A 12,951-nucleotide genomic window follows, 5' to 3' on the forward strand; every position below is an offset into this window, starting at 1 on the left:
GCATCCTCCACCGTGCCTGAGTGTTGAGCTCAGCTCCCTCCTGCTGAACAAGCCATCTCCTACGCAAAGGGGAAACACAATCCCAGGATCAACCGTGGCTTGAAACAGCAACAGCAACGTGCAAACCAGGACTGCGGGATTTAACTGGGAACCTGTTTCACCCCCACCATCACCCAGGGGCTCAGTTCTGCGTGCTCAGGTGGAGGGTCGGTCCCTGCACCAAATACCTCCACGTGCAATTTTTTTTGGTGCAAATCCTGCCCCTGCTTTATGCAAACAACTACCAGGTGAATCCCTCTGGGAAACGCAGCTCTAGCTGTGGACACCCACCCCCTGCACGGCTCTGCCCCCGACAGCAGCAGCGTCTGCCGCCCGCCAGCACGGCAGCCAGAAAGGCTGGATTCGTGATGAAAAACACGACTTGTTAAGTTAAAGCCTTGGTTTGCAGATCAATTAAAACCAAACCACGTGGCTTCCTCCAGCCCTGCCGAGCCCGGCGCGGTCTGAGCTGCACCTGCACTCTCCTGGCCATGGGGCGAGGAAAGAGAACCCGCACTGATGGCTACGGGCAGCTTCCTGCAAAAAATGCTGAGTCTGCAGCGCAGCTGGAGCGTACACACATTTATTTATTTATTAGCAGCGGTACCGTGGGTGCCGTACTGCGAGGCCGTAAGGGTTTAACGCCCGTCGCAAGGTTGAGTGTTTTTGAGGCCACGGCGATGTGTCACACAGCCGTGGGCTGTGAATGCAACGGCCTTCAAACAACCTCAACTTTAGAGCGACCTACATATCGCCTCCAGATTCCCGGGATTGGAGGGATAACGGCTGAAAAGGTCACCCTGCTTATATAAGTGCCAGGACGTGTGGTGTCGTTATAAAAGCTCAGAGGTGGAAAACAAAGTGACCTGAGAACACGGGAGTGAGCTCAGGGATGGATCCTGCAATGCTCTCCAGAGAGAAAACCTGGAGTTAATGGTCATCCTCAAGTCAGATTCTGCTGACGATGGTCCCGTGGTGTCAGAGTGCGCGGGGGGTCATATCCAAGACAGAAAACGTTTGGATGATTTTATTTTTTGTTGCTGATGGTTTTCCTGAGATCTTGGAGAGTTTCAGCTGAAAGCTCAAAAAAACTCTTTAAAAAAAAAAAGCAAAATTTTTCCACCACAATTTGTGGAAAGAGCATTTTCCCTTTAATAAAAAAAATATAAAATACTTGGATAAAAGGATTCCTAACCAGCGCCTGGATAACAGCGCGCAGGCAATGCTCCACACAGACAAGGCACGGGCTCCCATTTCTGCAACACTCCCCAATTTGCTGATACATCTGGAGCTCCTCCAGATCCCTTCTAGCAAAAAACCAAAGTCAAATCTGGCATGGTCTCTTTACACGCAACAGCAACTAGTGAAAAGTCATAACTTGTCAACCAACACCAGCTTCCCCAGCTGCTTACGGAGGAAGGCAACAGCGAGGACTACAGACCTGCCATGAAGCAACCGCATCAAACGGCAACCAACACACGTGTGTCCAAAAGGAGGAGATGCTGCCTTTCCTCGGGCTCTCGGATGGTTTTTCCATCCAGGTTTTTTGTTCAACAGAAGCAAAGGGGTTCCGCGCTCCGTTGGGTCCCGCGCTCCATTGCACCCCAAGCGCAGCGCATCCCCCCGTACCTGCATCGCCTCCAGAGCCTCCTTCAGCTGTTGCTTCTCTGGTCGGTCCGAGGAATGGCTGAGCAGCTCCTGAAAGGAAAAATAGAAAGAATAAAAGAGTTTGGGCATGCTAAGAAAGCTGCCCACGCCCTGCCCGCACCGAGCAAGGGCTACCCGGTGCCAGGGCGGTGGCAGCGATGCTGTGGTGGGCGGCTGCTGCCGTAGCCGTAGGACAGGGAACGTGCCAAGCGGCTGGTGCTCGAGAGATCTGTTACACGGAGTTGACGGGAGGAATTTCACACATAATCAGATTATATGCGAGCTTATTTTATATTCATTAACTGCCTCTCATGGCTAACAAGTGCGGAATTACCCTCGGTCACTGTACTTTAAGAGACGGCACAAATATTATGTCATGTTAAGTGGCTCCAGTAATTATTTCATTTGAAAGGGGCGAAAAAAACCCACCAACCCTCACTCTGCATTTGGCAACGATTCACTCTCCACTGTAAAAGCTGAAAGATGCTACAGAGAGGAGGGCAGCTGGAGAGAAGTGCCAATGCTGAAACACTTACTTTTAGCAGGAGGTGATATTTCAAAACTCTTTGCATTGGAACCACCAGCAGATCTTGCAATTTAAATTTCCCGTCCTGAACCTTCAGCGTGCATTCCTATCAAAGAAATCAACACATCAGCGGTGAAGCAGCCGGGGGAAAACAATGGTTCCTCCTCCAGAAAAAGCCTCAAATGTCCTGTGACCGTAACGTTTTGCTTCTGTAAACTCCGTTCAGACGCGAAACAGTTCAAGATCCGTGCGTGCGCCCAGCCGGCGCGCAGAGGTTACCGAGGAATAAAACACAGGGGCTGGACCGTAAAACACGGACATTCTCATGCAGCTGAGCTTCTCCAGCTTAATGAGATACTGCTCGTTAGGGGAGCACACGAAGGCTCTCAGACCTTGGGAAACATCAAATGAAACGCATTAGCTTAACCCACCTCTTCGATGGTTTCAACTAATGTGTTTTATTTGCGAGGGGCCGGCGGCGAGCACGCAGGCAGTCGCCGGGGCTGGCGGGCGAGCAGTAAGTCATTAAGATGAGCTAATGCCACGGCAGGAAGTTCTGCAACTGTTACCTTCACCCAGACCCATTTAGATCCGTGGCTGCGCTGGCTGAGCCCCCTCAGGAAGACGAGCGGAGCTGCCGCGAGGGAGGGAGAGAACGGAAAAGCACGGGAGCGACTGGATGCTACAGCAATGGGCCCTTCAGCAGCGAACGGGACTCAGATCATGATGGCACGGTGCGAAATCCAGGGAATGGGTTTTAAAAAAGTATTACATGCAGTTTTATCCCTGAACTGGGCTGCTACTTGCAGACAGAAAAATCAAAGAGCGTTTGTGGAAAACGAGGTAACGCGTACAGACAGCCCAGCAAACTCGGATTAGCATCAAGACCAAAGCAGGAACTAAAAGCTGGCTGAAAACAGCGGCTCAAACAATGCATCCCTTCCGGGGCTCCTTTGATTTACTTAATATCTGGATCAGCCCCTATTCACACTAAGCCTTTACGCTGGGGAAGGAAGACTGGGGAATAATCCAGGCGTTTGCCTGGGGCTCGCCTCTGCCTGTCCCTGATGCTGCGTGTGACCTTGGAATGCCACTTGGCTCCAGGCTCAGGGACACTCGGTGCCTTTGGGTCTCCCTGCACGACCCGAAGGGGAATTTGTCCATGACCAGTCCCACTCAAATAAAGTCACTCAGCCTATTTTAACTTGGATAAAACTGGGGGAGGAAGGATGGAGAGGGTGTTTGGGGGGGAGATGAAGGGGTGAGCAGAGGCTCAGGACAAGATAACACCCAGCTTTGCTCCCTCTCTGAGCAGCACAGACTCACCCCCACATCCCTCCCCTCTCTTGCTAAATGAAACATTCCCAACACGTCCTCAGCTACAGTGAGTCCCTCCAAAACCCACGACAAGGGAGGTGGGCAGCTCTCGGCCCCCCTGCCCACTCACCTCCACCTTCTGCCTGACATCCTCCCTGTTGGCGAGGAGGTGGTTGAGCGTGTTCTGGGCGTACTCCATGTGGCTGCAGTACTTGCCGTAAATCAGCAGCCTGTCGAGGGGGGAAATCACAAATTTAATCGGAAACACTTGCTGGAAGTTATAACCTGTTATAAAAGACATATATATATATAGTTATATGCGGTGAAAGGACAAGGCAAACAGCTATTCCCCCATATAACTGCTTAGCAAAGTATTAACACTCTTTTACGGCGTGGCTTTTTAACATTGAAATCTTTTGAAGTTTCCAAAGCTGGAGCCTGTGGGGGTGATTCAGCCCAGGACGTGCAGAAGGGGCCGAGCAGCCAGAGGAGCCCGTTTCCAGAGCTACGATGGCTAATCCCTCTGCTCCCAAGTGTGACCTATTTAACCACCTCTCCCCAAGAGCTGTGCTTTCGGAGCACCACGATGATAACAGGAAACCCAGCTCCACACTGAAAGGCCTTTCCTAGAGCAGGTTACAAAGTGGCTCTACAAGAGGTACCTGCACCCCAGGTATGACAGCCCAAATATGAAAAGAAACAGTGAAGAGCTGGGACCCCATCCCTGCCCATGCTGCCAGTCACCACCAGCACTCGCCTCTCCTAGGGAGTAGCTCCGATCCCAGCCAGGGTCTCTGGATTAACCAAAACACAAGGAGGGGGCAAGTGTTGAACCTCTGCAATCCAACCCCACAACTCCTGGGCTGCAAGTCGTCTTTTTCTCACAACTACACCATTGCCATAATTCCCTTGATGTCTCAACTGGCACCATTGCCACCCTGTAGGACCAAGGCAGAGCAGGGATGCGCTTCGAGACCAAATGCCAACAAAAATCCATTTCTTGAGAGCATTTCCAAACGTAGCTCGCTCAAGTCCAGATATTCATCTCCTAAAAAGTCTTCATTTCCCCAGTCACAGCTGCTCACAGCCCAAAAAACGATTGCCATCGCCACGGCTGATGAGTGCCCCTCTCTCTCTGTGGGTTTCTAGATGTTTCACCAACTAAGGAAGAAGGTAAGAAACTGATTCTTGAGAAGTGCCCAGAATGAACATGTGTGATGAGAATCATAGAAATAGAATTTCTATGTCCTTCCCAGGGACACCTTGAGATTGTAGAATCATGGAATGGTTTGGGTTGGAAGGGACCTTAAAGATCATCTAGTTTCAACCCCACTGCCATGGGCAGGGACACCTTCCACTACACCAGGTTGCTCAAAGCCCCATCCAACGTGGCCTTGAACACTTCCAGGGATGGGGCAGCCACAACTTCTCTGGGCAACCTGTTCCAGTGTTTCACCACCATCATTGTAAAAAATTTCTTCCTTAGATCTAATCAAAGATAATTAATTATATTAACCATAATTTGCACCTCATCAGAGAACGAGTGGCTTCAAACCCCCTTAAAGCCCAAGGACACGTTTTGGAAAGCTCATGGCTCCTTGTGGGATGGGCCACAGGAACCTAGAGATCAAGAGACCCAGTAATTTGGGAAAAGAAGGTTGTCCCAGCCTTTGGAAACACAGTGAAGCTCTGTATAGATACCCCGGGCTGTGAATTTAAACACCTGACACAAACAGAGCAGTTTTGCTGCGGATTCCCCTTTTTTCCTCCACTTCCCTCATTAATCCTGCACGACAGGTTTGGGTCCCCGTCCCCCCCCATTCCTCGCTGTTAACTGCATTGCTGCTGATAAGACACATATTCCATCACATGCTGCAACTCATTCATTATTTTGGGGCCTCGTCTCTCGACGGAGACGATCTGGGAGCACCTGACCCGGTGTCACTCCGTAAACGTGGGACTCGCAGACCCCGGAGGGGAATTGAATAGAGAGATTTATGGGAGCCGCAGTCCCCGGCGAAGCAGCAGCCAAGACAGATTATTCTTCTGCCTTTTCCCCTTGACAACTTCTGAACATGCACAATAATATCTACCTTGCCAGCACTTGGAGAGTTTCAAAGAGGCTTCAGGAGCATAAATTCAAACCTCCACCTTTCAGAGAAAGAGATTTACAAACTATTTCCTTCCAAAAAACCCCCCAAACCTGTGAAGCAGAGGAGCAATACATCATTTTGCCGGGATGTCTCTGAGGACGCGTAGGGAAACGAGAGCTGTTTGTCAGGAATATATCTGATGGAGGAAGGTCTTATATACAGGGACCAAGGGAGGGCTCTGGAGGTCCATGGTCCCTTCTTGGTGGGGCAACACTGTCTCCCCAGGTGAGCTCACTTTTTCCTCCCGCACTCCCATCTCCCTGCTGTAAAATGTGGTATCATCATTCCTGACGTAGGGAAGGACCTTGCCTGTTTAGATCAAGTTGCTCCAAACTCTTCATCTCCAAGAGCTCGGTTTTGGGGTTTTCTCCAAGCCAAAACTGCCCACCAGCAGCAGTTTCCCATGACGCTGAGGTCTCTGAGACCCTCACGAGCTGAACGCAGCTTCGGAGCTGCCGTCATCACCTCGCCAGTCGTCAGTCTGGCTCCTTTGTTCGCCTCTCACGGAGGCTTTCAGATCCTTTAAAAAGTTGCTTCCAAACTCCCTTAGGAACGAGGTTGGTTTGTCCACCTACCTGCACGAAACCCATCAGCTACAAGCTCTCTGCTGAGCTCCCACCAGCAAATTAACACTTATTTAAAGGCTGTCAGTCCCAAAATGAGCCTTATGCTCCCTTATCCACAGGGATCTCCCTGGGGAGCAATGCCACCTCTGCGACTCCTCCCGTGTCCCTTCCCTGCTCCCGGTGTGCACGGCTCTGCCCCAGGGATGGCACCGGCACGCATGGAGCCCAGCCAGGAATTAGGAGATCAAAATCACCTGAGTGAGTTTTATGAGTGTTTTTTAAAGTATTTCCATTCTTCTTTGGAAACTTTTTTGTTTTTATTTAATCCAGAAAACATTCCCTTTCTAAAAAGAGGTGCCGTGAATGATGGAATATCTGACCTTACAGTGTCTTATTAATGCAAATGGTATTTCTGGAGTTATTGACTTCTGAATGGCATTTCTGTGTCTAGACACTGGTTTAATCACAGTGAAATAACACCCTGGCACGATTCCACAATGAATCAGGCCTTTGATTAGCATTAAGGATATTAAAGGCTTTTATTAACCTTATCTTTGCATACTGGGGTAACTCCTGCTTGCAGCTGCCAAAACACAGAATCTGTTATGTTTGCGACAGCAACTTTTACATTTATTCATCATGCAATAGGTGCGGAACACGAGCAGTGCCAAATATGTGATTTTTTTTTTTAGAGTGAGCAATCGCTTTGATCTAACCAGAGCAAAGTCTCCCCTGCAAAGGACTCATCCCACCACATCGCAGCCCCTCCAAGCCCCGCCGCTGCTTGCAGGGGAAGACTACACTAAAGCCTTGAAGGTGAGTGAGGTTTTACCCCGTTCTGGCTCACCACAACTGCAGCATTCCCACCTTTATCCCCTCCCATACATCCCTGTAAACACGTTGGATGTTCAGCTTCCAAAACTGCTGGTCACATACGGATGCCATGAACCCAGAAAAATTCAGGTGCAGACACGGGCCTGCAGGAACAAGCACCCACAGGAGCCAGCCCACTTCAGCCAGGTTGGTCAGAGAGGACATGTGCCAGCCTCTGCCCTGGGCAACCTGGCATGGCTGTGGCTGGGTTTGGCTACTTAAGTGTCAGCACTGAGTGATATTTTGGCATCGAGTGATGTTTTGGTTGCCTGAGCGCATCCAGCTGCAGAAGATGCAAAAGTGGTTTGCTGCAACAGGCGTTTCTGTTCCAAACTCTGCAAATATTAACCCCTGGCTGTTAAAACTGGAGCACCTGCCTCAAGACTGGGTTTTCTTTACCTCTCTTTGAATTCCAGAAACACTTTGGCCAGGCTGCTTCCTCCAGACATCATAGAGACATCGATGGCTCTCAGGAAACTGAAGTGCACTTTAATTAGGTCCTAAAACGAAGAAACAATCAATACTTTGAACGCATCCGAAGCCAGCGGGCAAGCAGAGCCTAAAGAAATGCACATTCACTACTTAATCAGGCGGTCATTTTCTCTTCTTTTCTTTTTCCTCTTTTTAGCTGTTTTTAAAATAAGTTGTTCTAGGGAGATGCAGCCCTAAACAGCCAGGAGTGTGAGGGTGTAATTCTGTCAGGAGGTTATACAGTGATACAACCCCAGGATTTCCATGTGCATTAAAGTCCCTTTTGCAGGTCTGGAAGGAGCGGAGGAGATGGGCAGGCTCTGACCCAGACCTTGTGCAAACCAGTGTAGAAATAAACCCCTTCATTGTGCTGTGCCCAAACCATCTCTAAGCACAGCTAAAACACACAGCCCCAGAATATCCTCCATCTAAAACTGTTTTCTTACCTAGAGTTCATATAATCCCCAACTCTAAAATTGAGTGTTAAAGAATATCTCCTAAACCCGTTCAAGCTTCGCAGCACATGAAGGGCTGAAGCTCTACAGGTGAATGCACAAAGCTAACGTGAATTCTGAGTCTCCTCTTAAGCAGGAAGGGGGCTGAGCTGCCATGAAAAGAACAAAGATTTAAGCCACCATGTCCACATCGTTACCTCCAAATTGATAAAAATAGCTTCCATGTCTTGGGGAGTCAGTACCAGCCTCAGTGGGTTCATATAGTTCTGCAAGAGGTAAACGGAAAAAGGATTGAAATACTGGAGAGATGTGAGCAAGATATTTTTTTTGTGCAGGGACGTATTTCCCTGCTTTACCAGCTGCATTTACCTGGCCAGGGAGAAGTCAGGTTTTAAGAAATTTAAGCCTTTGCAAACGCAGACGAATGACAACACAATTCTCAAGACTGGGCTGTGCCAGGGACCCCAGTGGGAGGCAGGAACCCCCGTGGGCACAGCTTCCCCCGAGCCCCCGTTGGCCCTGCCTGGCACGGGAAGGTGCAGGACCCCCAGCCCCGGTGGGCACCGGCCCCTCTCCTGCTAAACCTTCAGGGAGCAGGATTTAAGCGCGCACCGTTCCTTCACGTCGCTGCAGTTGGGAAGAGCTCAGAAGCATCTTTTCAGCTCTTCGATTATCTCACTGGAATTCTGCCCTTGAAAAAGCGCCGATGATGTGATTACATTGGAAATGCCTTTCTGAACAAATACATATTAATAGAAACGTCTACATGGCTTGGAACTACAAAAAAAACCCTGATGCCAAGTACCAAAGACAGGACCCTCTATCCAGAACACACCAGCAGAACCTGCTAAGCCTTCACAAACCTTTTTAATGGATAGAAAAGGGATAATTTAACTCTTCCTTTAGACTGAACCAGAAGAGCTGTGGCTGTTTCCAAGGAACAAGGGCTATTTACATAAACAGCACGTACGTTAGGACATTTCCATGGAAAATAGGAATTGTTATCCCATTGTGGTGGTTTTGCTCACAGCTTCTTTGTGGGAACTTTCAGCAGACAGAGGCAAATAATTGCAAAAGGAGAGGAAACAAAAGCGTTAGGGTGATTAGAAATGGCAGCTTGATTTTCACTATTGTTCTTCATTCCTGCTGCTTTCCTTGGAGCAGAAACCACCTCCAGGCTCCAGCCATATCCACGACTCTGCTGTCTTGCTGAGGTGTTCTTTTCTTTTTTTTTTTTTTAAAGAAAAGCACAACAGTAATTTATCAAAACCAATTAAAACCCATGAATTCAAGCAGCAAAATGTTACTTTTAATCCAATTAGTTTCAACGACAAGTCAGCACAGCTTCAGCACTTTTGAAAAATACCCAGAATAAAGAAATTATTCCGTAGCAATCAAAGTGATAAGATATCTGCAAACACAGCTCTTATCAGTGAGACGGGCCTGGCTGAGTGATGAGCGGGAGTCTCTTACCTCGGGGTAGGGGGGACACAGCGGGATGGTTTTCAGCCTATTTCCAATATGCAGCGATCAGAAAAAAATATGCTGTTTGGCTCCTACAGTTACAGGCTGCACATTTGTGCTTGTCAGTATGGGTTTTCTGGATCCCCCTTCTCTCTAATTTTACATGTGAATGCATCGATCCTGCCTCATCACATCTGCCAGCTCTCGCAGCGAGAACTAATACAGCGAGATTAAAGCAAGATCAAGTGACGACGTGGAAGGCGATGCCATAGAAGAGATAGCTTGGTTCTTACCTTTTCTATATCTTCAAGTGTTTTGTAGTATTTGGCCTCAGTTTCTTGGATTTCTAGCAAACAGCAATTTCTTTTGTCATCTTCTGTCATTCCCATTTTCTAGAAAAAGGAAAAACAATGCATGGTCAGATACTCTTTAAGAGTGGTCCAGAAACCTGCTCACGCGGAGCAGAGCTCTGGTTCAGCCTTCGGTGACAGCAAACTCAGAACAACAGCAGGTTTGGAAAGTCAGGGGAGTACTGTTACTGGTTTATGTTAAAGGAAACTATTTCTACAAAAAAAAATTAGGAAGGAACCCTGGCTCTACTATTCAATATGTTTCAACATGGCAAGCATTACATTTTCTGCATTTATTATAGCTATGTCACCAAAGACTGTCAGCTGAAGAATCATAGAAGGGCTTGGGTTGGAAGGGACCTTAAAGATCGTCTAGTTCCAACCCCCTGCCATGGGCAAGGACACCTTCCCTTACATCAGGTTGCTCAAATAAATAAGAATAATAAGAATAAATAAGAGATAAATGCTGATTTTCCCCATTTTTTTTTTGCTTAAGATGAAACTCACAACAGAGCCTAAGTGGGTCATAAATAATACATTCTACTTATACAAATCCCCTGCCAGGGTTGCCAATTCTCATGATTTTAGGTCAAATCTGATAACACATGCTTTTCTCAAAGCCCCAACTCCTGGAGTCACTTCTCTTGCTCATACATCCGTACAGCGGAGTTGGAAACACGAGTCAGGAGGTGCTGCACTTGTCAGAGAAGTCTCTGAACTTGGGAGGGGATTCAGTGACGAGGTCTAACGATCATGCACAGGAACAGACACCCTCTGTTCACCCCTTTAACTCACAGCTCAGATCTATCAGCTGGATGGAAATCAGTATTTTAATCAATGCATCTTACCTGCATATATCTAATCTGAAGCATGCAGAAACACGAGAAACCAGTTAGCATTACACACTTGCTATTGCAACAAATCTTAGAAAAAAATCCAATATACAGACGGATACATGGGTGCTTATATTAAAAATAGACTTTTTTGCTCATGGAAGGGAGTCAGAGCCATCACCTCCATCACTGCCCAGGGGTGTCTGAGGAAACATGGAACTTTGTGGAGGGAATGGTGAAAAATTGCCAATTCTACTGACCCTAATCCTGCACTACCCAGCTGCTGGACACCAACACGGTGGGAGCTTTCCCCGTTTTTTGCCTTTTATGCAAGAAACTCCCACCAAAACCTTCCCAAGGGGCAATTCTTGGGCCAACTAGTTTCTACAACTGATGGCAACATGGTAAAAACACTGGTGGCCAACGAGCTGTGCCGACTTTGGCATTGCCACCGGTGTCCGTAAACAGCTCCGAGTGCTTTGGCAGGATCACTGGGGATATTTTGTGCCTGACTCCTTGATCCAGAAGGGCTTTTGGTGCGCAGGGAGCTCCTCAGGCTGCAGACAAGGCACGAGGGGATGAAATGACTTAACCACCATCATCACGGTCTTCGTACCACTTGCAGCCAGGCTTGGGACGGGTGAGAAACTGGTGCTCAGGCATCTCTGCTGCACAGCTCAGCTTGTTTGCTGGGCTCCATGGGGAGAAGCCCTATCTTCCCAGCCTCCCAGCACCTCATCCAGCACAGCCATGCACTGGCTCTGGGGGTTTAATTGATCAGCAAACTTGTTCATTGATTTGGCTTTGTTATAGGGAGGTCTGCACCATCATCAGTGCTGTTTGCAGCCTCTCTACTGCAGGAGGGAGTAATTAGAGCTGGCACAAAGCCTGGGGGTTGGCAGATATCAGAGGGTGGGAGAAAATTTGGAAGGTCACGCTCTGGTGGAACTGTCCCTTCCAGTTCTGCACCAGCAGAAGCCAGCGCAGCCCGTCTCCTCGGCGTGGGGACACAGGCAGTGAGGGTGGCCTTGAACACCTTTGGGGAGATGCAAGGGCCACCAGCACCTTCCTGGTCATCCATGGAGCACAATACTTGCACCAGAGTCCTCGGAGCTAACATGAGCCCCTCCGCGAGGCTGTGCATGCCACACGCTCAGGTTTCCCCATCCTCAAAAGGCTTTTAGAGGTGATGGATGGGGTCGGCTGCTCATCCCTAAAACCTCGCAGGTCCCCACTGCCCCAGAAATCTCCACTGTAAACATCTACCTGCTCCGAGACACCTGGGCAGGAGCGGCAACAGGCACAAAGGAGCGCTGGATCCTCCATGCACAGATCTGTCAGCGCTCGCCCCGAGCTAAAAATACCCATGGCAGACACGGCACATCTGGCTGCTGGAGCAGGCAGAGCTGCTGCCTTCCCCTCTCCCCAGAACGGGCTGAAGTGACACACGCTGCCTTGGCTCAGCACCCAACGACTATTTTTAGCTTATCTTTTAGGGCTTATTAGCTCTTCCTTTCCCTTCCTCCTCCCCAAACTCCTCCAGATGACAGGATGGGCTGGGAAACTCCTTGGAGAACCCACTCCGGCCCACCGCCATCCCAGCTTGGCTTGCTATTACCTCTCACGAGGCAGCTCAGTTTTAAGGAGGGATGCAAAGCAATTCGCTTCCCTGCAGCATCACCTGTCATTGGCAGACACTTATTTATTTAATTGAATCCTCTCCCTTCTCCTCCCATCAAGGCGTAGCTTTAAAAACGCATGTAAGTTGTTACCATGGGCTGCTGAACTTCCACTCTGATGATATCTTCATAGATATCATCGCCTTCATCTTCACAGGGGACGCAGTCATAAATATCCTCCCCCAGATCATGTTCGCTGGAACGAGAAGGAGAGCGATTTAGCGATAACAAAGAGGGCACGTTTGCTGCCACTGGATCAGGCAGACCAACAAGGAGGAAGGATAACCACGACAATAAGAAAACCCTCCTGGCCCGCAGCATTGACACGTTTGGTCCGTGTTCCCCTTTCGCATTAGGAAGGTCTTGGTTTTTTCCACGGATCAGTACTGGCTGCACGTCTCCTCCCGCTCGCTGGAGGCTGGAAAAGGCAAAACGCTGCTTGACACGAGCAGTGATCGCAGCCAAGAAGCGGCTCTGAGCCCCGTGCCAGGCGTGCCTGTGATGCCCAGCCTGCCTCGGTCTGCCAGCTCTGCCCCTGCAGAGCTTTTGCTGGGCGCTAATCGGCCTGGCCGAGTCAG

The 12,951-nt window shown here is 49.1% G+C and overlaps 1 protein-coding gene across 4 annotated transcripts in view; it reads right to left on the reverse strand.

Annotated features, from left to right (window-relative positions):
* VAV2 (vav guanine nucleotide exchange factor 2) overlaps positions 1 to 12,951 on the reverse strand; it is a 146,331-nt gene that overhangs the window by 15,072 nt on the left and 118,308 nt on the right. For 2 of the 4 annotated variants that reach the window (XM_086624929.1, XM_086624932.1), the window contains exons 5-12: positions 12,467 to 12,569; positions 10,710 to 10,724; positions 9,805 to 9,903; positions 8,245 to 8,313; positions 7,521 to 7,621; positions 3,660 to 3,759; positions 2,223 to 2,318; positions 1,669 to 1,737 (exon numbers count right to left, since the gene is read on the reverse strand). In XM_086624929.1, coding sequence (XP_086481055.1) covers positions 1,669 to 1,737; positions 2,223 to 2,318; positions 3,660 to 3,759; positions 7,521 to 7,621; positions 8,245 to 8,313; positions 9,805 to 9,903; positions 10,710 to 10,724; positions 12,467 to 12,569 — 652 coding nt within the window. The remainder of the gene's footprint in view (positions 1 to 1,668; positions 1,738 to 2,222; positions 2,319 to 3,659; positions 3,760 to 7,520; positions 7,622 to 8,244; positions 8,314 to 9,804; positions 9,904 to 10,709; positions 10,725 to 12,466; positions 12,570 to 12,951) is intronic. The other 2 variants (XM_086624933.1, XM_086624930.1) reach the window with 1 other exon arrangement.

This window comes from Tauraco erythrolophus, chromosome 22 (genome assembly GCF_009769465.1).
Source record: "Tauraco erythrolophus isolate bTauEry1 chromosome 22, bTauEry1.pri, whole genome shotgun sequence".
Classification (NCBI taxonomy): Eukaryota; Metazoa; Chordata; class Aves; order Musophagiformes; family Musophagidae; genus Tauraco; species Tauraco erythrolophus.